We start from the raw sequence: 25,927 nt of genomic DNA on the forward strand, positions 1-25,927 counted from the left end.
GATAAAGAAGAAAAGAAGAGGAAGAAGGAAGAAGAAGAATTTTGATTAGTGGATTCAGCTGAGATAAACCGCTCAAGGTTTGGGTTCACACTGAACTGAAGTTTTAGCAATGTTCGACAGGAAGCGGGGTTTGACTGTTTTGGTTCACTCAACACTAGTAGGGAATCTTATATGCCATGAAATGCTTCATGGGAAAAAAAGCTATGTAAATGAGTGATGGAATAAAGCCTCTACAACACCATCTGTTATTCCATCACTCATTTGCATAGCTTTTTCCCAAGAAGCATTGCATGGCCTATAAGATTCCCTACACCCTTGTAGTGCTCTCCACAAGGAGAAAACCTGCCAAATTACATTGATGAGCTCTCACCTAGCCAACCACAACCCTATTGTACACTGCCTTGGCTTTAATCCCTAGTAATGTTGCAAGGACTGTTGAAAGGTTCGAAATTGAGTCATAATGTAGCTGCCTTCCAAAAGGTAGCAATTATTCCATCACTCAATAAAACATCTTGGCAGTCTCAAGCATTTGAAGATGTTTCCTTCACGATTTGGTTTAGTCAACACTCCACAAACAGTATCTATACCCAATGTACTAAAAGAACATGGAGATAAATTACACCCTGCTCTTCCCAGCAATTCAAAAGGTTCAACATACAGAGATGATTTTGGATGGTATGAGTTAATTTTCCCCCTTGATGATCACAACAAATGCATCTCGTTGACAGATTATTTTCAGCTTTGTTGAAATCTTTGCTTGATATCAAGGGAGAAGAGTAACTTCTCAAATGAATCATCAGTCATTATATTCATTAACTCTGTTTTTGACACTACAAAAAGGTTATTAAATATCTATGGTCTTCCTTTCGAAGGGCAGGTGAAGGATACGTTCTAATCTATAATTAAGCATTTGGATTATGTTGTTTGGAAGACAATGTTTGGCCCCGCATTCATATTTATTTCACTGTTCTTGGTTTACTTTTCACGTTCATTTCTGATTTTTGTTTTTAGGTCTCTTGCATGCAATTTATAAACGCACTTCTGACCTCTCCAGAGGATCTGGACTTCAGGATACATCTGAGGAATGAGTTCTTACGATGTGGATTGAAACAAATATTACCTGTAAGTAAGAATGATCCTATGCATCTGTGCATAACACCAACCAGGATACTACACTCAACAAACAGTCACTGGTAGATGTGTTAATTGACATTAGCAGACTTGTCACCAATCCACATTAGGTTATCTATTGATGTACAAGAGTGGTGCTATCTACCATAAGTATAATGACTGCAGAGCCCATCGAACTGTCTTACCTTTTATAGTGGAAGCTCTTGAAGGTGTCTTTGGCTCCTTGACACGGGATTCCCCAACTCAGGCTAGCCCTGTCTCCCTTCTTATGAGCAGCATGGATCTGTACATAGCTTGACCTCTCCATGCTTATAACAATATTCACAAGAAGTTTGAATGAAGGAGCAAGCAGTCAGAGGGTCATGATGCAAATTCCATCTACAAGGATCAGGGAGGGTATCAAGAACCAGGCTGTTCTTCCCCACGTTGGTGTGGTTTGATGGAAGTCTGATCTTTGGAACCACCATAAATTATGAAATCTGGTCAGTTTTGGTTATGGGTTATGGACACCAGCATCCATGAAGTAGTAGCCACCTATGGTGCATTACCTAAACTAATTTGACAGATCTGCTATGTAAGCAGATTATGTAAAGATACATATTATTAATTATAGCTAAAATAAGCAATTCCAACATAAAACCATATAGTATAAAATAACTACATAAGCAACACTTAAAAAGGTTATATGATCAAAATGGTTCCTTTCTGTCATTTCTGGCTCTGGGGAATATAGGCTCATCCATGTGGTAAAGGTAAAGTCCCCTGGTCAGGACTGACTCCTTGGATAATGTCACATCCTGACATTTTTTAGGCAGACTGTTTTTGTTGGGTGTTTTGCCATTGCCTTTCCCAGCAACCTGCATATGTATTTTACCGACCTTGGAAGGTTGGAAGGCTGAGTCAACCTTGAGCTGGCTACCTGATCCACACAGGGATTGAACCTGCAACTTTAAGGTCGTAAGCAAGAGCTTAGGACCGCAGTCTGCTGCCTTAACACTCTGCACCACACGAGGCACATATGTTACATTACTAGCTATTTATTTAAATAGAAGGCATGTAATGCCACATGTACTCTACAGAAGTCACCACAGTGGAAATATATGGCCAACTGAAGCTTCACAGGGGCTTCTAAAGTTGGACTTACTGCAATCAGCCTAAATAATTTCAGTATGAAAATCAGTTGTAGTAAAGTACCCCTTGGCTTTAAATGTAGCATTTTTCTTTCAGCGCTAAATAAATGATGATCTATACTCGGGGTTGGTTATCAATAGATGATCACCAGGGATCCACCACTCGGGAACCTGCCAAGTAGCTGTTGATCAGGCCACTATCGATGTGTATTTTGCCAGAAGCAAAAAGCGCTATACTTTCTGCAGTGACCCAGCATAGTATTTCAAGAACAACTCCCATTGAAGCGAATAGTAGCTGTGCTGCAATACAAATGCCAGGCCACTGTACAGTGTATGGGGGTGTTTGCCACTTAAACTTAAACTGCACACTTAAACAGCAACCTGGCAAACAGCTGACCCCATGATCCTCTATTCATGACCTATCTTGAGGATAGATCCTCAATTTTTTATAGCTGGAAAAGTTGCAAAGGACATATCATGACAAATACAAAAAATATCATCCCAACTGGGGTGTAGTTATAGGGGACACAGTGGTAGTAGCATAAGGACCCTTGAACCCCAAGGACCCAAAAACAACTTAGTATTATAAATCGCACATGAGGCTGTTACAGACCCAGTGGCTTCATGTTATTGAAAGGCCTCCCTGGTGGGAAAAGGTCCCTGCAGGAATGAGGATTGACTTACCGCTGGGAAGACGGCTTAGCTCACCGGCATCTCTCTTGGTTGGACCCACATGGGGAAGCGTTGGGCATAAGCCCAGTCACAGGCCTGCGGGTGCCTTAAGCACGCGTGCATTTCTAGCTGGAATATCGCCATCTGCTACTTGCTTGCTTGAAAAAGAAACTTGATTTTTAATTCCACTGGAACAGACTAAGCAACATCCGTATCTCAGCGTACACAACACAGAGGTAGGGTTTGTGAATGCAAGTAGATATTATTCAATGAAGCACTGCCTTTCTTGCTAAACTTGCTACTCTGCTAGTCCACCAGGGTCCCGATACTCTTTGTTAAACGCCCTTTCAATCAGCAGCACAAAGGAACAACTTCAGTCTTCTCTGCTACACAGTGTAACTCTCACTTCTTACTACAACTCCTTGCTAAGTCACTCACTTCCATCATACATGGAGTTTTTATATCTCAATGACAATATGCAGCTGCATCACCCAAGACAAAACTTGTCCTCCTTGCATTTACCTGCCTGTCTGTCCACCAACAACATTTTAAAATGAATGTTACTGTTGTAACTATAGTCTGTTTCATGAAGAGAAAGCAGCGATAGTGGCGTCCCTGGGTCCATCCCTCTGCTGTTTGTGGTTTTAGATTGACCACCTGTCCTCTCCTCCGATCAACAGAGACAATCAAGATATATAACATCATATACCTATTACTTTACAGAACTTTTAATTGTGTCTACAAGAAAAATGCCTTAACCCACTAACCACCCCACAACAGCAACATAATTTCAAGGCCAACCAACTCTTTCTGACATTATGCCTCTGCATCCCAAAATATACATCTTGAAGAACCATCATCCGTAAATTAGGCGAAATATAATTGCACAAATAGTTTGGACTAAATAACCAATAAGCCCGGTCTGAATTATTAGCTGCCATGTATGTAATGAAATTAAACTTTAATGAAACGAAGAAAAAAAACGTTTCCAGTCAGATTGAGTCGTCCCGGTTAATTGTAGTCGTTTATATCCCATCGCTTTACTGGAAGTGCCGTAGAAGCTACATACGGTAGTATATTATTACAGCCGAGGCTGGCGTAGCATTACATCCAATGTATCTGCAGCGGCCACCAATGTGTAAAGCACCTTGTAGATCTTCTACTACTTCATTTCCTCTTCTTGTCACCTTCCAGTAAATTAAACCAGCTTTAAAGAAATATTAAAATAGCCGTCGTCTTCCTAACAGAATATTTTTTTTCTCTTGGTGGCCCAATGCTCAGGGGATAAATTAAAGCTCATTCAAGCAGATACATGGCAAGGACAGTTGACAGCCTCGGGTCAGATCCCAGCTGAGATTTTCATGGCAGCAACTTTGAGTTCACTGCACATTTTCCTTAAACATTATTGTTTTACCAGCGAGCGCGCAGAGTCGACAATTTAAATTGAGTTGACCATAAAATGGTCTGTTTCCTTAATTGAATAACTTCGGGATATATTTATGCCTAATGTGTTCGGTGTCATATAGACTTTTGCTCATGTGTAACGGCTTTGCCTGTGCGCTCCTTTCAAAATACCAAAGCCGCTTACCGGTTTTGCGATTCTAAAACACTTAAATTCCTCAGACAAATCGAGGCAATAATACAGAATTACTCTTGGATATTTTTTTTCCTTTTTGACTTCTTTTTAAACAATTTCTGATGAGTTTATGTACTATTTGTGATACTTTTCACTCTGTAACATAGGTCATCAACGCCCCCTCAACACCCCCAAAACAGAGCATATATATACATATAGTGTTGTCTTTGTGAATAACACTGAAGTATCTAAGAGATGGTGCAAAGGTAACACCCAGGAGCTGGAGTGCAAGGGAACCCAAAGGACCCATTGTTTCATGTGAAGATAACAGTATTGTAAACTGAACTGCCACTACATTAGACAACCAATCTAGTAGCTCGTTGGACCTTCTTTGGCCTTTGGAACCAAAGCAATTCAATGTGACACTCATCTACAGGTATCAGAGGACCCAGGGTGCCACAAGAAAATATTCCCTACACCATTACTCCATCAGCCTGACAGGAAAGGGTCAGCGATTCATGCTGCTTTTCCAAATTCTGCCCTCCCATCAGCACGGTGCAACAGAAATCTGTATCCATCTGACCAGGAGATGTTTTTCCGCTGCTCAGGAATATATTTTCCCTGTTTTTTTGCCAGCTGGAGTCTCGTCTTTCTGCTTCTCTTAGACACAATTTTGCTGGAACTGATCCTGTGCTGTTATAGTCCATCCGTGCTAAGGAATGGTGAGTTCTAGACACGTTAGTTGGAGCACCAGCATTGTATTCAGCTGCAATTTGGTTGGCTGTGCAGTGCCTGTTCAGAACGATTCCTGACATCCTCCTCTGACTGCTGTCATCGACTAGCTGATTCCATCCACACAATCCCCATTTACTTGATTTTATTCCTCAATCACAGCATTCACTGTATACTCTCCACACCGTTATACTAGAAAATGCTTTGCGGTTGGCAGTGAGGCCCTGAATAGTCTAGCACTGATGACCAGCCTCGTTGGAAGTCACTCAGATCGCTGGATTTTCCCATCTAATGTGAATTCACACCGAAACTGATCCACCGAAAACTCCTCATGTGATTTTATCCCGCACTTCGGGATCACGGGGAGAATTGCCATACAGGGAACTGCCAATTGTGCAAGGCCTGGGGCTCTAATAAAGGGACCACTCAATGTAAATGACACATACACTATATACCTCTGGACAAGGGGTGATGAAATAGTCCAAAAGAAATAAAATAATAAAAAAGTTGAGAAATTGCCACTGAGCTCTATTGATATTGACTCAAGGGAATAAGATGATGTGACTCAGATTATGTGTCCCACATGTATTTATCATCACACAGCTAAAATCTCCATATACCTGAGAAAATCGTCTTGTCGACTCTTAGTCAGGGCAAGCCTCATCCCCAGCAAACCTGGGCAGAAAAACGGGCTAAATGAGGTGGGCTCATTTGCCACCCAGTGAGTACAATCAGTGCATACACCTGGAGACGGTCTTGTTTTTAGAACCAAATTTTATAAATATTGGTTACACAAGAAAGATCTTCAAGGATGCTAGGAAAAAGTCAGCTTGCCGGTGGTTTCTATCCCTATGCAAATTGTAGTACTGGTATGGTGAAGAATCTGTATTCTTGTAATTTAATGTAGCACCAAAGGTGGAGCAACGAATTAAACAGGCCTGGATTACCTGTTTTTAGCTAAATTTTATTTCCCACCCCCCTAACCCCTAACCCCTCGCCTCCATAGCTTACACTAAATACAATCAGTAGAAGGTAGGCCTACAGGTTGGGCTCTATTGTCAGATGTTCAGTTTCTCTTTGCATTTACAGTTACTTACCTTAGTTCTCATTCACTCTTCAAAGTGACCCACCGATCTCGGGATAAAGTTTTGTTCCAGGACCATTATATTACCTAGAGTTGTTATTTTTCATTCCTCCGATCTATTAGTTCCAGGTCCCTTTTTCAGATGTCCAAAATGGCTGACACAATCAGACTACATAATGCATTGGTAGTGTTAGACTACTGAAATGTTATACCTGTTCTCTGATTGACTAGAGCTGGTCACATGAACAACATTGGCCAGTCACAGAACAGTGGACAGTGTCATTAGGTAGTTAAAGAATTCCTGCAGCCATCTTGGACAGCCAAAAACAGGGCCTGGAACCAGCAGATCGGAGGGGCAGCAATGAAGAACAACTGCAGGTAAAATGCCAGAGGGTTTCTTTAAGGCTCTATGGTATTTTAGACCCAGCTGTATGGCAAAAAGGATTTTGGAGAGTCCAAATTATGCAACTCCAACTTTTAAACATTGGCAATATGTCTTGTTAGTATGTGTATATCAAACCATGCTGGGAATTTTGCAACAATTGTAGAGCTAAGGGCTCCCACACACTTGCGTTTTTTTAACGTGATTGTCAATGGGACTTTCTAATGTTAAAAACGCAACGCAACTTGCGTTTTTGGTGCGTTGCGTTTTTAACATTAGAAAGGCCCCTTGTCCACGGGCGTTGCGAAGTCCCACAGTGACTCTCAGCCGCGGGCGCCGCCGCCATTCGCAGCATGCTGCAAATTGCTCGTCGCTCGTGGATAGGGGCCGGCGCTTTCCATAGCAATGCTATGGAAAGCGTCGGCCAGCGTGATTCGCCGACAGTAATACACATCCGTGGACAGGGGGCCAGAATCCCATTGACAATCACGATAAAAAAAATGCAAGTGTATGGGAGCCCTAAGGCGCCCTGTCCACGGACATATATTCATCGGCCAATGCTTTCCATAGCATTGCTATGGAAAGCACCGGCCCCTGTCCACGAGCGGAGAATCATTGCGATTCTCCGCTCGCGGCGGGCAATTCTCAGCATGCTGCAAATTGCCCCGATTCTCTGCAGCCAGCCTATCTGTCAGATAGGGCTGACCGGCGGAGATTCGGCGGTGGCTCCTGCTCCCGTGCGACGTCTCCCGTGCCGGAAATCTGCCACGGGACTTCGCAACGCCCGTGGACAGCCGGCCTAAAGGTTGAAGGCTATTTATCTAGGAAATACCATTCTTGCAGCTTGACCTATTTTTAGGATTTTAATGCATTCCTATTCCTATTGACACAGGTCATGGCAGAACTTACGGTATTCCTAACATCCTCCATCGCCACCAGAAATGAGCATGTTGATTATACAGAGGAACACGTTGGCATCAGGTCTCTTCCACACGGGCTTCAAAATCATCACTACGTGACGCACGTATATGAAGCTCATGGTTTCCAATGGGTTCTTTCACATGGGATGTTTTGTAGTCTGAAAGAACCCATTGAAAACCATGAGCTTCACATACATGGGTTTCGTAGTGATTTTGTAGCCCATGGGAAAGAGGCCTCAATCCAAGTTACCATTATAAGCAACCAAAAATATTCATTATGTTCCACTCCGCAGATGCATTACTGGGACCCAGCAACAATGTAGTAAATCCACCAATGCTCAGTTCATTTTTTCTTTAGAATTTTATTCAAATGTTAAAAAAATGGAGTTTTGCAACATTGCGGAAAAGTTGGTTCCTTTAATAACGTCTTCGATATTAACGTGTAAATAATTGAACTGCATTATAAAACCTCTGTCAAGCAACAATAACGCGGGTTACATTATTCCTTTCAGTAATTGACGGCTGAGTGGCAGCGCGTGGAAAAAAATATGCAAACATACCAAATTCAGCAGCGATTCTATTCATGAAGTGATTTGTTGAAACTGAAAAAGAGATTTGCACAAAAATAACCAAAACAGCTGCTTAATTAATGAAAAGCCACAAAGGGCTCCAAAAGTGAACAAAGTTGCTATGTAAATAATGAAATTTATTGTACAACTTGTAATTTCTACAAGATTACTGTACAATGAAATATGGTAGAAGGTAAAAGCAAAATGCATCAAACTGCCAGGAAAAAATACAATTTTCCAATTCACTTTATAGTGTTTTATTTTTGAGACTTTTATAAAATTTTGATTTTGGTAAAAGTTGGTTAAGGAATTATAATAATTGGTAATAACTATTATTATAAGATTATTTTGTATCCTTTTTATTTTAAATATAACTGATATAATTATACTCTATATGAATAACCTATTAAATATTTTATACATAATACATGCAGATACAAAGCTTATATACACAAGCGCCTGTGAGTTTGGTTCAAACTATTTCAAAGCATACCAAACTTTTTTCCAAAACTTGTTGACCGGGCTGAGCCAAACTTTTTAGAAGTTTGCTCATCACTAAGCTATATAAATATGAAGAAAACACAATAAGTCAGTTTCTGCCATTGCTGGGCCACAATTAAATTGACCCCAGTGTATGTTCTTTCTCGGAAAACTTCCTTCTTCCTGCGCTCTTTCCACCTAGGTGACCATCTTAGATGTAACCCAATGGGATTCGGTGTAGCCTCTTGTTGCTTTTGATCATGTTTCCCATATATACCTGTCTATTCGCTTTCTGTCTCCATCCTCCTCCCCATCCTAGCATGCTCCTTAGCACCACCAGCCAATAGAATCACACTTACTAAAATTACATTGATAACCGCAGAACAGTCACATTCTTTGGCCACAAGGTGGAGCTCGAATCCCACAGAAGAAAGAACTGCATGAAATATTATAAAACAGTATCACCAAACTGTAAATGACTACGCAAAGTGGGATGCAGCAAGCCACACCCCACTACATGCCGGTGATAAGTATATGGAGAATCTCTGAGCTGAGGCCTTATTGAGTTAGCAAAGAGATCATATGGCTCTATAATACTCTGTATACCCCCTATGGTACATCCATGCTACACCATAATAAAGAGAAAACCCTTTCTAGAAGCAATGCTTAGATACTCCATAAAACAGTAAGCCATGGAGAATTACATTTTTTTTTGTTTATTTGATTTCAGTTTAAATGCACGGACAAAAAAAAGAGTTGCATCTTATACATCTTCACTTTATTCCTAGCATATTCTGTTTCTACCTCATAATCCGTAAATATCTCAAAGCCACATTCATTATATAATTGACATTTTATGTTATACTACAAGACAAAGTACCGTACAGTTGACTATGATTTTTAAAACTTACTAGTCTTTTTATATTTCCTTTTGTCTGGGTTTTCTGTTACTTTGATCTTTGGCCTTGATACAGTTTTTTTTATTTTCAGCATCTAAAAGAAAAGGAAAATGATGAGCTTGATATCCAGTTAAAAGTATTTGATGAGAATAAAGAAGATGACCTCTTGGAACTTTCCCATCGCCTCAGGGACATCCGTGCTGAAATGGAATATCCTTCTTGTGATATATTTAACTTAACGTCTTCCACTCATTCAGAATTGACCGATCGGTACTATCACAGTTCCTTTTGGGAAACTTTTGCCTTATATAATGTGTGGTCCATAGGAAAGTCCGACATCTGTTCTACAATAGACAATAAGAGTGCTTTGCTTACAGCTAACATTATACTAAAGTTGGCAATTGTTTAGTTTGTTTCTGTTTTTTACATTTTTTTTCTGCTTGGTTTGAAAATCAGAGAAGAATCTGGAAGTATAATGTGACATAAAAAGTGTTTTTGATGGTGTGTGCTGCATGATATCAGACATTTTCTGCCATTTTGGAATTATAATTCTTGATTTTCGCTTTTCTTATAGAAATAGGTGTTTGGACCCAAACATTCATTACTAGGAAAACCTAAAGAACCTCAGGAGTGGCAGCTAGTCTACTGAGCTTCAATGTTCTTAAGGGAAATGCTATATTTGTACAAGACACATATATGGCACCCCTCGAGATCATCACCAAAACATCAAACTAGGACGCAATTATGTCTATAATGTAGCACATACACATAGATTTTAACATCTAAACACAAATAGGAGAGGGAATGCTAGCTCTAATAAACTTTGGCTTGGCGGACCCAACTTTGGCTTAGGTGATTGTCCTAAAAGGAACAGCCACACATCTCAAACCTAAGGAACCTAACCTATTCCTAGATGGAGAATAGGGAAGGATATACATATAGCAGATAGAAATGCTAACAAGGGTAGGTGAAGGAGCATAGCTGACTGGAGTAACATCCACACCAAACACATCAGACAAGACAGGGTACTCGGTCATGACTCAGGCATTCGACCACAATCGGATGGATGGGAAACATGCAGAACATGACTCAAGAGTCCGATAACCATGAGGACGGATGGGACAGACAGGACATGACTCAAGTGTTCTACCACCATTGGACTGGTGGCTCAAACAAGACAGGACCTAGAGCAGACATACAGACGGAGGTCTGCATAGCATGCATGCACGCAAGCAAATAACCAGGGCCCATGTGAGGGTGGGACCCAAATAAATACATATCAGTTATAGCTGATTGGCCTGCTAGGGGAAACGCCTCCCTGTTGGCCAATCACACCTTACACCAAAATAAATATTTAAGCAGAGAAGAGAAAAAAAAAACATTAAACACTAAAATATTTTTTTAACAGATGATGCCCAAGGGTATCTCTGCAGTGATAGGCAAGTGGCACTCCTTGGTGTTTTGCACTGAAAGAAAAGTGGTATGCACCTAAGGTACGATCACGTGGACTGGAGCTGACATCATAATGCCACCTCGGCTCCGCTAAGTAACAGCACCTGGCGAGACACAGCAGGTGGCTTTAAATGGGACAACTGTTTTCTGAATAGACACCTAAAATAGTTGTGAAAGCAAGCTGTATAATGAACTCTTGTTTGTGTCCTTTTACAAAGAGCGATTGTGGTTCACTTGTTCATTTTTATGGTCGTTGAAGCGCTCACTTCCCTGCACAGTTATTGGCTAGACATTGGAAGGCAAACAATTGCCTGTTTACACCCAACAATAATTGTCAACCATAAACTAACTTTAGGTGAGCTGAGATGAAGTGTCTAGTAAATGAATTATTACTCGTCACCTGAGTGATAGCCGTGTTCATTCTACTGATCGACTATTCAGATGATAGCTGTCCTGTATAAACCCTAAGATATCTGCCCATCTATTGACTCCTTTATTCATGTTTGCTGTTCTGCTCCTAGCCCAGCCCAATCATCATGGGCTCTATTGTTTAAGGCAGTGGTCACCAATCCCTTGCCTGCACCAAATCCAATATTGTTGATTGTTATACATAAGATGTAAAATAAAGGTTTCTTTACACGGGACAACTATCATCCAAATAATCATTCAATCAAGTGAAAGCAAATTCTAGTCGCTCCATGTAAAGAGGGCCACCAACATGGTGATAAGTGATAATTCACTCACTGCTTGCTAGTCATTTTATTTCAGCTCACCTAAAAAATAGTTATTGGAAATTTAAAAGCCATCTAGTGTAAAGTCCCAGTCATTTGGATTTGGTGGACTTGCAAAAAAAGCTTGCATGTAGATCCCCCTAAGAACAATATGTCAAAAACAACTGATAGACAACAAGCATTCTGTGTAAAAGCAAATAAACAAGTGTTATTCATGCACTTCAGTAGCTTTTCTGAGCGACTATCTGATCCGTAGTTACTTAGTGTAAAGGTACCTTAAGTTGCTGCCAATCTTTAATACATCAGATCACATGCAGATCAAAAATGTCAAATGGATTGGGTGTTTGGCATGAGGTACAGGATGTGACTAGATAGTTCCTCGGCTGGCACTAGGCAATTATACCTTCTAACTATCCTAGAATAGTCATCCAGTAAGCAGTTTAGATGATAATCATGCGGGAAGTCATATACACCCCTATATAATCCACAAAACTGTTAGATTTTACAAGTAAGGAATCTAATTCCAAAGTCAATTTCTTTGAAGTTGTCTTCTACTGGGTCTTATAAATCATGTCCTGGAAGACAGCAGATTATTAGTCTAGAAGGAACTAGATCAGTGATAGCTATATCTAACCTACTGCAATTGTGCCCAAAAAACTATGGAGAGACTGCATATGCTGGGTTTGAATATTAATACCTGCCCAAGTGGAGGTTCCACCCCTGGGGCCTCTACTGATCAACAAAGAGAAGAAGCAGCTGGACTCGTTGGAGTATCCTGGCCCCTTCATTGCAGTATTGGACTCAGCAATAAGCATGGCTATGTCTGGTATGAGGAAGATCATGGCCAAGCTGCAATACCAGGCACTGCCACAAGGGAATGAATCTTACGGTATCCAATGAGTGAACTTTCCCATCATTCTCCCCCAAGGATCGATAGCTAATCTTACAGAAATGCTGTCAATGTAATATCCTGAGAAACCTCTTTCTGGTTTAGAATCTAACCCCATTTGTCACACCAGGCTTTAGAGCTTTGGACCATGTATGACCATCTTAAGGTTGCAGATTTATTTATTTTTTACACAAGATGAAGCCTACTTTGCACTGTAGCCTTAGATGCACTTGAAAAATTCTTATTTTAGCTTTGACTTCTATCCACATTGCCTTCCATCCTATGGTAAATCTGAGATTTCACGCTGTTACCCCAATTTTGCGATAATCTGCTGTTTTCAGGGTTGCTTGTAAGCACAAATCTGAAAACCTGAAAACAAAAACCGTGCACAGTGAATAATCTTAGAAATGCAATCACCAGCGGATAGACAACTGTGAAGGAAATCAATTTAGATTGTATCCTGTCTATGTAAACAGGAAGAGCTGATAAGTATGGATCAAGGTATGCATGAAAATATATCCACAACTTTACACTGTGCTAGCAGCTGAAAGTCTCAGTGTGAAATAGGGGATAGGAAGTAAAGCCGCAGTGTTATCCACTTTAGCTTAATGAAAGGAGAGCCAAGAGCTATCGAGTCTTCACAATATAGACAAGAACAAGCTAGGTAATCCTGGGAATGTAGTTAGCATTGATCTCACAATGAGAAGACCTGGAGAACCACCGATCACTTATTTGTAATGCAAATTGTAGGACGCCATGCAGGAGGATTAAAGCAGGTTGATTTGTTTGTATTATAGAACAGAGTAAAAGAAAACATTTAGCAGTATAAAAAGAAAAAAAGGTCTTGAGTTTCCTAAGAAGGGATTCTGGGTAACAACAATTATGGGCTGAATCCTTTAAGTAGTGATGAGTAAAGTTTTCAAAAGTTCAGTTCGTCCAGTTCGCCAAATTTAGGCAAAAGGTTTGGTTCAATCTGAATTAGTTCAAACTGGAACTTCAACAATACCCCTTAAACTTGTGCATATCACTGTCTAAGAGCGATAACAGCCCTGTCTTAGGTCACCTAGTAGTTAATCTAACCACTTTTGAGCAGTTTTTTTTAAGGTAAAGTTAATGAAGAAGATGAAAAAGGAGAAAAAAAAGTTAGAAGTAAAAAGGAGCAGATGGAAGAGAAGAAATAATTTTAGTGGATTTGGCTGAGACACACAGGCCAAGGTTGGGGTTCACACTGAACCGTACTTTTAGCAAGGGTTCAACTGTTTTGGTTCACTCAAAATAAAAAATGCTAGGTTATTTAGGAAGTCAAACAATGTTACATTTCACCAGTCAGAGATCTCCTTTTAACTTAGGACACTATGGTGTTATCTTCTACTAGACCCCCATGTTCTAGCATGCTCCACAATATTGGAGATGTGAGGCAAAGGATAGGAGTTGGGCAGAGTACCCCTAAGGGGTGAGACTTAGTTGCTGCCAGTCTAGTACACCTGTCAACCAGAGGTCGAGTTAGCGTTGCAAACTGTGATCAGAGGAGGTCAAAATGAATTAAAGCTCTGACGCAACCTGTTGGTAGTGATGACTCAAAGGAGAGTGAGATGATGGAATAATTTTCTGACCTGTTTTTACTGCCCTCGGCCTCCTATGCCCATCCACTAACCATGATATTTATGCATATTGGACCCTGAGGAATTCACATATTAATATGGATGTATTCAGCTGTCTGATGAAGAGGTCTGCACACTTCAAAACACGTTACCTCCTGGTTTATAGTAAAAGGTTGTTCTAAAAGAAAATCATTCTGTTGTTTTGCTCTCTTTTAAGTCATTAATCTACCAACATGTTGTGCGGTTATTGCTAGGAAGACTGATAAGTGCAAAACTGCCCAACAATTGGCCCATGTTAAAGGACCCTTATAGCTAGACTCTAAGCTTTGCAACAGTGGCTACATCTGTCTTGGTTGAACATCAGACATAACAGCACCATATATGTTGAGTTTGGGCTTATATGCACTTTTGTATAGATGCTTAGCAGAAAGGTCTGGACACCTTCTCATATGGATGACCATATGCAATTAAAAGCAGCCATTTGTAAAAAGACCTCCCACAATTTATTTATACTCCAGACTGTGATTGTAATAAGAGGGCGCTCTTTATGTCTAGTGAAAAAAAGGTTTCTACACTAAAATAGAAGGGGATTCTTTACTGTTAGAGCAGTGTGACTATGGGACTCTCTGTCTGAGGATGTAGTGATGGCAAACTCAATAAAAGAGTATAAGAGGGGCCTGGATGCCTTTCTTGAGCGTTACAATATTATATGTTATATCACTGATTACTTCTGAAGAGTCAGTGATCCGGGGATTATTCTGATTGACAGATTGGAGTCAGGAAGAACTTTTTCCCCTCTAAAGTAAGGGAAATTGGCTTCTTCCTCATTAAAGAGGAGAGTTGCCTTGCTCTGGTCCAACATTTCAGGATTATAGACTGTACTGGATGGACGGATGGCTTTTTGCAGCCTTATATGCTTTGGTACTCCCCTGAATAACATAGTCAAAGCTTTGTCCAATTCTCTCCGTAGGCCAAATCATATGGACAAATATTGTAGTGACGAGTATTATAGACTGTATTTTAACTCTCAGACGTCAAAGAAAAAATTATCCTTCCTAGACTCTTGAATGGCAACTATGTCTTGTTACTCTCTGGGTGTCATGAAAGCAAAAGTTTTATTGCTTCAAAATTACTAAGATTTTCTGAGTATCAGTCCAGGAGAGATGGGTGACTACCCATAAGGAGGTTTGCAATGGAGACCATATTGATCTTCATTGAATTTCCCAAAAGACACATCATTTCTCAGGTAAACAATATGATTCTCTTCTATGTGACCATGGTGACCAGGTGGTACATAACATTGGGATTCAAATAGCATCAAAGAGAAAATCCCCGTGTCATGCTCCACCCTCTTGGGCTTTGGCTTACCCATAACACAGTCTATCCTCATGAAACAAGCCCTACACCGATGGAAAAATAAAAATAGTTATGATTTTTTTTAAGGTTGGGAGGAGAAAAAAGAAATAAATTTAAAAAAAAACTTCCCCATGTCCTCAAGGGGTATTCTGTACAGTTAACCCCTTTCATTACTAATGACCTATTCTCAGGATAGATCATCAGTAGTTGTTTGGTGGTGGTCTGCTGCTTGAGACCTCCAGCAATCACCTGGTCTCAGCCCTACACTCAATGTAGTGGGTCAGATATTGACAGCTCCATCCACACTGGAGTTAGAGCTGGAAGTGATAGATAAGGTATAACCCCCATTTGATTTCAATGAGGACAAAGCCTTCTACAGCATTTCTGACCCAAGGTGGGCATCTGGCCATTTTACAGTGGGTTTTGGGGGCTGAGATCAAGTGAATTCTTGGGGTCCTGAGATGCAGACCCCCGCTGATCAACTGCTGATAAACTATCCTGAGGATTGGTCATCAGTACTGAAAGGGGTTAAATGCCCGGAATACCCCTTAAAAACTGGAATAAAGATAGGAAAAGAATATGGGCCGTTACTGTGCTTGACTGACAGAGGATTAAGTGAACTGATATATTGCAACAAACCCACTAGCTGAGTACGACATGGTAAAGACACAAGAAAGGTTCCATTCACTGACATCAAGCAGATAACCTGCAGCTGATTAGAGATGAAAACAAAAGTCTATTAATAAATTGCAGATTTTTTGATGATTTGTTCTGCTAGGTCTTCAAGGCTACTGATGAGATAGCTGTTGTTTCCCCTAATGCTATTAGTTTGTTGTAAAGGACAATGCAGCATAGAAGAGAATCCCCAACTAGATGTCCATTCGGTATCTAAAAAAAATCCATCTTCAATGGACATTTTTGAGTAATGGATAATATTTAACCTCCTGTTCTGTGTTCTGCATCCAAAGAACAAAGCAGACTTTGGTCTTCATCTTTTGCTTTGTTTGAGCTACTATTCTGTTGTCAGCCATTGTATGGGAGGTATGTGTTCACTCAATGTATGAATGTTCTTTGACTCTATGTTCACCGACATTAATGAAGTCTACCATCTCCTGTACAATATGCTGAAGGACACATCGGCAGAACCTTTCCTTCTATCCATTCTGCAGCATTTCCTGCTCGTGCGCAATGACTATTACATCAGGTAGGACTCATTTTTTTCTACTCTACAGGGTTCTGTTGAAATAATACAAGTCCTGAAACAAAGCGATTTCTGCTCATCGCATACGTGTCCTTGCTTCTGGTGAATATGCATGAGAGTAACAAAAGCTGTCCGTCGCGTACCGTGTAGCGTGTTACATGACAATTCACATAAAGACATAATGTGGTTTGCAATTATGGAAAGAGCAGAAAAACCTTGTAATAAGCCTAGTATGCAGCCTTGTATATCTCAATATACAGCGCTAATAAAAAGTTAATATGTTAATTCATATCCAGTGACATTATATACACAGTACTGGGCAAAAGCTTTAATCCGCTGTGGAAAAAATGCTACAAAGTAAGAATTGGTAATCGTTTTTTGGGTAATTAACAAAATGTAAAGTGACAAAGCAAAAGAGAAATGTAAATCCCATCAGTATTTGGTGTGACTGCTTTTTGCCTTTACAACAGCATCAGTTTCTCTAGGTACACTTGCACATGGTTTTTGCAAGAACTCGGCAGGGAGGTTGTTCTAGACATTTTGGAAATCTCAGCACAGATCTTCTGTGCATGTCGGCTCGCTCCAATCCTTCTGTCTCTCTGTGGGGGACATATCATCACTTCCAGGACTCCCTGTTCTTCTTTACATATGTTAGTAAAAGCTTAAAGATTGCTTTTCAATGTATGTCTTTGGGTTTCAAATTAGCTGGTTCATATAGGCAGAACTCAGAAATAACTGATAAACCACAAACACGACTAGATGTGATCAAAAGTTATCTATCTTTTATTGACAGGCATCAGTTTTTATAGAATCACATGCTTCAATTACAATAATTCAGATTTCTTACAATTCATTTATTACCATTGGTTCATATATGAATATGCAAGATAAAAAATGTAGCATCTAAAATGCCAAAAATGATTGTTCTCTGTAAGAGAAACCAAGTAATCTTGTAGATATGATACCTTTAATGGATGACAAAAATATATAATGTTATAGAGAGATTTCGAACCTCTCAGGGTTCTTCCTCAGGCTTAATGGAACAGATCCGAAGAGGCATGTATATATATACATAAGACAATTATTTGCACTTTAAGTGCAATTTGCACTTAAAACAATATCACAACAGGATGAGGAGAGAAATTAATAAATACTTAAATACTTAAAGGGGTTGTCCCGAGAAAGCAAGTGGGGGTAAGCACTTCTGTATGGCCATATTAATGCACTTTGTAATATACATCGTGCATTAAATAGGAGCCATACAGAAGTTATTCACTCACTTGTCTCCATCCTCGCGCTGTCTCTGCGTCCCTGTCGCCATGGTGCCATCTAATTTCTTCCTCAGCAGTCTGTTTTAGACGCGCTTGCGCAGACTGTCCTCTCCCCGCTGTGAACGAGCCGCTCCAGCGTGCCCGCGCGATACAGCTCGTCTGCGCATGCTCAGACGAGCTATCACTGCGCGGGAGCGGCGTTTCATTCAGTACAAGTGCACGCCTCCACCGATGACATCAGTCACCTGCTCACGTGACCGGCATCTCGGGAGCGCGCATGAAAGCCTCCTGGAAGCGCGGTGCACCGTGGAACGCACCCTGGGACATCACAGGTGCCATCTTGGAAGAAGAACTTTATAAGTTATTCTTTCTTCAAAATGGTAAGTAGGAAAGCGGTTTATAACCGCTTTAAAGGGCTGCTTTATGCCGGGGGGTGACAGGGGGAATGGGCTAATAGTAAATTTTGAGGTTTTGGCTCGGGACAACCCCTTTAAGTATTTATTTCTCTACTCATACTGTTTTGGTATTTTTTTAGGCCTCATGCCCACGTCCGGGTTAGATTCTGACTGCGAAATCTCACAGCAGAATCAGACACGGTGCCCCACAGGGACCCTATACTGACCTGTTCAGATCCACCCCGAGTGTCTCGGCCGGCGAGCTGGCACGCATGTGCAGTGCATGACGCGCCGGCGCTGGGTTGTGACGCAGATCCCAGCGATACTTCTGCAGTGCTTAGACTGCGGAAGTATCACAGGATGGACGGCTTCCATTGTCTGCAATGGAAGCCATCCGTGCGGTTTTCCACACAGAATAGAACATGCTGCATTCTCCCCCATGAGTGGAAAATCGCACTTGATTTCCGTTCGTGGGCAGGGGAGAATCATTTAACACTGCATGTCTATAGACGGACATTGCTGCGGAATTCGCATTAGCCCTTAATTGCAAATTAATCACACTATCTGTGCCTTGTATTTGGGGGGGCAATGGTGAGCTGTGTGAATTATGGATCCCCTGTTACCTACAAATAAAGGTGTCACCTTTTAGTGTAATCCTGCCTATGATAATGAGATGATGGCTTAAGGCCCATTTAGACACAACGATTATTGATCAAAATTCATGGCTTTTGATCAATAATCGTTGCGTCTAAATGCGCGGCCATCTTCCACTGTTCGTGCATTATTTAATCATCTGGGATTTCTAGCAATCTAGAAATTACTGATGACTGTTATCAGCACCGCACGCTGATTTTCTCAGCAGGCGGCGATGATAGTATTCTTGTTAGCTGGTATCCTGCTGGCAGTTTTCAGCAGGACACCAGCTGAAAGTTCGGAGAACAAAGCAGCTGTTTGCATATACAAAACAGCTGCATTATTCTCGGAGCTATCACAGTGGTATCCCACTCCACCTGCATTAATTCTTAAGTAGCTAATTAGCTACTTAGAGTTATGCAAAGATGATCGCTCAAAACTGTCACTCAAACTGTCGTTTGAGCGAATTTTGAGCGATTATCGTTCGTGTAAATGAGCCTTTAGAATTTTTCTCTACAGAACAGGAAGTGTCAGACGATTATGAACTTGGATTTTAATAGTGATATGGAAAATGTAAAAAAAATCACCAAAAATGATTTTAAAATATGGTAAATATGAAAACTTGTTTTAAACAACACTTTTACTTTAAGCAGATACAGTAGGAAAAGTGCAGAATGTAACACGTATGTAGTGATGATTGTTTGTATTCTATGGCTGGATGTAAAATGCAGCCTTTTAAAATACAATGTTGCAATTATAGGGTAGAAGATGTGATGGGGGGGGGGGGGGGGGGGGCAGCGCCCCTTAAGCGACATCTTTCTTTCTGATTGTTGTAAAGCAGCCAGTAATGATCACCTCCTCGTGCTGCTGCCGCACTTGTCCTTGCATGACATCAAACTTGTATTTTATACGCAGACGGATGAGTTACTTAGGTGAGTTCATAGGGTGCTGATCTATTTCTTATTTGGTGAACCAGCCTTCCATCCATATGAAACTATAGAAGTGCTGATATTAAATGCCGCACATTGTTAGAGCGGTTGTGGATTCTTTGTTGTCTGCATTCACCAGAGATTCTACTGTAGCTTCTTTACATCAACGAAAAAGCCATTAGACCGGAGTAATAGGTATATAGAGAGAGCGCTCCTGCCACTATTACCCGTGCCACAAGGATAGATAATCAAAAGAAAAATATGAAATGAATGCCATTTATATTGCTTACCGCCCTCATTGTTGTACTTGTGAAAAATCTGAACCCATCTATGACAACTGCTGATAAAAACCCATTATAAAGCTCTGGCTGTACACAAACAATGCTGCGGAAAGTCTCTACACCGACACATTGGCCATGTTACTGTTGTATGTTGTGGGGGAACGGGGTTGTCATGAAATTTTCATTCTAGTACTTAGAATCACCATAGAAATTTTATACAATGACATATGAAAGAAAAAGTTGTCAAACTTTCAAAATAGAACTAAAAAAACTCCACTCTATTACAATAAATTGATAGACAGGCATGAAATAGATCCATAGATAAATACTATAAATGAGGATATGAATGAGATTACTATAAGATAGATAGGTAAGTAGGTAGAAGGAGAGATGTCAGAGAGATAGGAGATGGATTGACGCAGTAAGATAAGATAGATATGAGATAAATGCAGTTGCAATCAAAATAAATAAACCCCCATTTCAAAAGTTTATTTGTCAAATTTAGAAATATCAGCTGTTTTCAAAAACAATCACCAGAACAAACATTATAAAATCAGGTGCTTTCTCAAACACACCTGATGCAACTAATCAAAAGCGTCATTAGTTGCATCAGATGTGCTTGAGATAAAACACATAAAATACCTGGACTTGCTAGGGCTTTGTTGACTGTAATGTTTGATTGTGTGTTAGAAATTTGGCTAAATCAGGAGAATAGTCCAAAATGATAAGAGAAGGAGAGTTGCAAAGAGAGAAGAAAAAGCATATTCTAATCACATTCATGTGTGTGTATATATATATATATATATATATATATATATATATATATGAATATATCCAGCGGGAATTCAGCTGTTTATATGAATATGATTTAGCACTGGTGATATTAGTGGTGAAGTTGACCAATGAAGGGGCTTGCCCAACTTTGAAACGCCATTTTTTTGTCTATGTTGTACATCAGTGGTGACTACTGACAGCACGGCTCTTGCTCTTATAGCCATTAATTGAGAAATCTCTGATCCTGGCAGTTTAACCCCTTACATGCCACAATCAATTGCAACTGCAGCATGTAAGTAGATGATTGGGTTGGGCCTTTCTGTCACCCATCAACACCCCACATTCTGATCCGAAGGTACCAATGGGTTCAGTCGGCAGCCAGAACTCTGTGTCTGCTATATAACTCAGCCTATTAGGCTCATGTTATAAGCATAGTAGAATGCACTACATAAGTACTGCAGTATATACCATCCTTGTGATCAAATGAACATATTATCAAGTCCCCTCAGGGACTAAAGAATTAATTGCATCAAAATAGTTCAATAAAGTTTAATTTAAAGAAAGAAAAATTCAGTTGAAAAAATACATATTTTTGCCCACAAAACCCGTTTCAAATGGATAAAATAAATAATAAAAAAACACATAGTGGGTATTAGCACTTTCGTAATGACCCAAATAATGAAAATATTTTATTATTTATCTCGCATGGTGAACGCCATAAAAATAATTTAAGGAAAGAAATGCCAGAATTGCTATTTTTGTTTTGTTCTCCTCCCCAAAAATGTAATAAGCAAAACAATAGTATGCTAGAAAAATAAAAATGTTATGGCTCTTAGAATGCATTGCTGCAGAGTTAAAGGGGTTGTCTCACGAAAGCAAGTGGGGTTATACACTTCTGTATGGCCATATTAATGCACTTTGTAATATACATCGTGCATTAAATATGAGCCATACAGAAGTTATTCACTTACCTGCTCCGTTGCTAGCGTCCCCGTTGCCATGGTTCCGTCTAACTTCGGTGTCTTCTTGCTTTTTTAGACGCGCTTGCGCAGATGGATCTTCTCCCTTCGGCTGGTCTTGGAAGCATCAGCGTTTTGGCTCCGCCCCCTTGTACGCGTCATCGCGTAGCTCCGCCCCCATCACGTGCCGATTCCAGCCAATCAGGAGGCTGGAACCGGCACACGTCATGGGGCGGAGCTACGCGATGACGCGTACAAGGGGGCGGAGCCAAAACGCCGATGCTTCCAAGACCAGCCGAAGGGAGAAGATCCATCTGCGCAAGCGCGTCTAAAAAAGCAAGAAGACACCGAAGTTAGACGGAACCATGGCAACGGGGACGCTAGCAACGGAGCAGGTAAGTGAATAACTTCTGTATGGCTCATATTTAATGCACGATGTATATTACAAAGTGCATTAATATGGCCATACAGAAGTGTATAGACCCACTTGCTTTCATGAGACAACCCCTTTAATTGTTTTTCTTAAAAAATGTGTTTTTATTGTCCTTAAGTAATAAGAAATGTAAAAAATGTCTATAAACTCGGTATTGCAGTAATCACACTGATACACATAAGAAAGCTACCGTGTTATTATTACTGAATGGTGAACGCTGTGAAAAGAAAACCCCAAAACAGTGGTGAAATCTCCGACAGTTTTTTCCCATTCGCTCCCCCCCAAAATGTAATAAAAATTCTACAACACATTACATGGACCCCAGAGTGGTGCCATTAAAATATACAACTTGTCCCCACCTCCATCTCCCAAAAAAGACCTTAAATGGCAATGTGAGCGAGTTCTGGCTTTTGCAATGCAACAATAAAAATCACTTGGTCATTAAAGCACAAAATAGGCCGGTCACAGAGGGGTCAATACTTACAGTACCTCCTCGGATCTGAAAATGCAAAGAAGATAGTACAGGCTCTGAATGTTCCCAGAGATGCTTCTGGAAGCAGTTCAAAAGATCAAAGTTAAAGGAATACTGACTACACTACCTAGATGAAGCACAAAGAGGAAGCTCTCACCAACTGCCACCAAGAGGAGGCAGGTGGTCAAAACCCCTCCAGCAACTGCAAAACAATTGCCACATTTGGCATTCCAAATTAGGACATTTAAATGCCACTATCAGTATAAATAAAGAAATGACTCTGATGACTATCCCATTCTACACAGCAAAGCTAAAAAGTAAACTGCAGATAACACGAAATGTAATTCCATTATGTCTGTCCTAGCGATCAGTGTCAGAACTAGAATAAATAAAGGGATGACTCTGCTAATTCGACTCCATTCTACACAGCAAAGCTGAAAGCTGAGCTACAGAAATCAGGAAATGTCACCCTATTATGTTTACCCTAGTAGATGGTGTGAAAACTAGAATAAATAAAGGGAATACTTTGCTGACTCATTGACCCATTTTAAAAGCCAAGCTAAAAAGGCAAACTGCAGCCTTTTATGTCTACCCTGGTGGTCAGTGTGAAAACTACACTATTTAGCAAATTATTCTTCATGGATAGTCAGTCACATAAAAAATAAACACCCCATGAAATTTGTCTTACAAAATATGTTTATATGAAAGGCTACTTTAAAAAGCATCATGTCTTCATACTGCCGCCCCTTTAAAGAATTCCCAGTGTACCCTGCAGGCACTTGATTATTTAACCTAAAGCCCTAACATTTAATGAGAAAACCAATCATGGCACAAGATTAAGACTTCTAAGCTCTGCTGCAATAAAGATGCCTCTTCCCTTCGACTTGGGCTATTTTTATCCCTTCAGAAGCCGCACAACAGATTCAGGTTCCAGTTCCATATGCAAATGACACGTCTTCTTAATGCCTGTTGTAAAGTAGCATTCATTCCTCCCAGACATTTGCAAAATAACAATAGGGACAGATGTGAATTTTGAATATTCAAATACAGTCATCTGTAGATAGTTCATTGTACGCAACGATTAACATTTTTTTTTCTGCCGCCATAAAAGTTTCCATCTTTAAGTGTCTATTTCTCCTATTGTATTATTTTATTATTTGCTGCCGAGCGCGCCGCGGACGGAGAAACATGCAACACCCTTTATCACTGCCGATTCCTCCGCCCCTTTTGCAAAGCATGCCTGGTCCTCAAGAACAAATGGACTTGCATTGTCTTAATACTGAATGGTTCATTTGAACTGGATGAATACTGTAGGTGAAGAACTGTAATTGGATTTTACATAATCACCAAAATGCAGCTCTTTTTTTCCTCCAAATAAGAAGATATTGACAATATTCGTGAACACGTGTGAAATTTTACTTTCAAATAAACTCAGCTGCTGGCCAATTTTGATTAATTTTTCTCCTTAAAGGGGTTGTGCCAAATAGAAAGTTATCTGCTTTCCCCAGGATAGGGGATAACTTTCTGATTGGTGCAGGTCCGACTACTGGGATCCCCACCAATCCCAATGCTGCCACGAACATCCCTGCATGAATGGAGCAATGGTCACATATGCATGCTGCCCCACTAATCATCAATGGGAGCACCAGAGATAGTTGGGTTTAAGCATGCTGCAATCACCAGAACTTCATGAAATTAATGGAGGCGAAACACCACTCCGTTCATTTCGGGACCTTCGGGTCCGCTGCTCTAGAGATTAGTGAGAGTCCCAGCGGTTGGACCCTCACTAATGAGACAGTTATCCCTTATCCTCTGGACATGGGGCAACTTTCTATCTTGGTGCAAGCACTAAAAAAAAACATTCTTTTATAAATGTATTCAATAGGGTTTTTTTAAATTTAAAAACAATGTAGAAAGTAGTAATATTTTTCTGATATCAACCTTTCTTGACCGAATCACCTATTCTGCTTTTTCTACTGCCATGATAACATTAACATATACAGTGCATGTACATTTCCTGGCACATGACTTCTACTTATATTAACACACTGGAAGTCACATGACAGGATGTTTGGTAATGCTACCATGGAAACACAAGGTATTGCAGCATAAGGGAAATCAGAAGGGGTTGAGTTGTAGAGAGTTTCTTTGAATACTTTTTAATGTATCATTTCTCTTGAGCCTGAAGAGATAAAAGTCTTAAGAGGTTTTCACATCATTTAAAGGGAATGTGCCATCAAAAAATGACCTGCTCTATGAATCATGTTTCTATGTTAAACATATTTTTAAAGGACTTTTGGTGATCTTTTAAAAATTTGTGATGTCAAAATAAATATATTTTTTTAAATCCTAAGGTCCTGCAGTTCTCCCACCGACCACTAGGCCTAATAATAATCTGGCACTTCCTGTTCTGAAGATAAAACTTCTCAGTCATCATCTCATTATAATTACAGGCAGGATTACACTAAGAGGTGACACCTATACATTGCCAACACTCTCCCATAAAAGTCAATGGGTCCCCTCTTGGCCATTCTGTCTATGACTCATAATAGAATATCTCTAAATTCTGTTAACTACAGCTCAGGAAAGATGTCTGCCCCCATAGTCACAAGCAGGCAATAGAATACCTTAAACCAACAGATTAGAAAACAATGATTTACTATCTGGTTTTAATTAGTCATGAAAAACTAAATGGCTAACAACATTATATATATATATATATATATATATATATATATAGAGAGAGAGAGAGAGAGAGAGAGAGAGAGAGAGATCTGTATATATATATATATATATATATATATATATATTTGTATGTAGTTGAGTGCTTCCCTTTTATGCTGTTATAGGTCACTATATTCTCATTCTCTTTAATGTTATGGCATGCCACTATATTCTGGTTTGTGGAGGCCAACCTCAAGTGAATGTGGGTTGTTCTTGAATTCCACGAATAGGGGGTGGCCAAGGGAAAAACA

The 25,927-nt window shown here is 40.1% G+C and overlaps 1 protein-coding gene across 2 annotated transcripts in view; it reads left to right on the forward strand.

Moving 5' to 3' along the window:
* DIAPH2 (diaphanous related formin 2) overlaps positions 1 to 25,927 on the forward strand; it is a 1,247,874-nt gene that overhangs the window by 335,186 nt on the left and 886,761 nt on the right. For both annotated transcript variants that reach the window (XM_066581425.1, XM_066581424.1), the window contains 3 exons: positions 1,012 to 1,122; positions 9,667 to 9,785; positions 16,692 to 16,808. In XM_066581425.1, coding sequence (XP_066437522.1) covers positions 1,012 to 1,122; positions 9,667 to 9,785; positions 16,692 to 16,808 — 347 coding nt within the window. The remainder of the gene's footprint in view (positions 1 to 1,011; positions 1,123 to 9,666; positions 9,786 to 16,691; positions 16,809 to 25,927) is intronic.

The sequence above is a fragment of the Eleutherodactylus coqui genome, chromosome 10, assembly GCF_035609145.1.
Source record: "Eleutherodactylus coqui strain aEleCoq1 chromosome 10, aEleCoq1.hap1, whole genome shotgun sequence".
Lineage (NCBI taxonomy): Eukaryota > Metazoa > Chordata > Amphibia > Anura > Eleutherodactylidae > Eleutherodactylus > Eleutherodactylus coqui.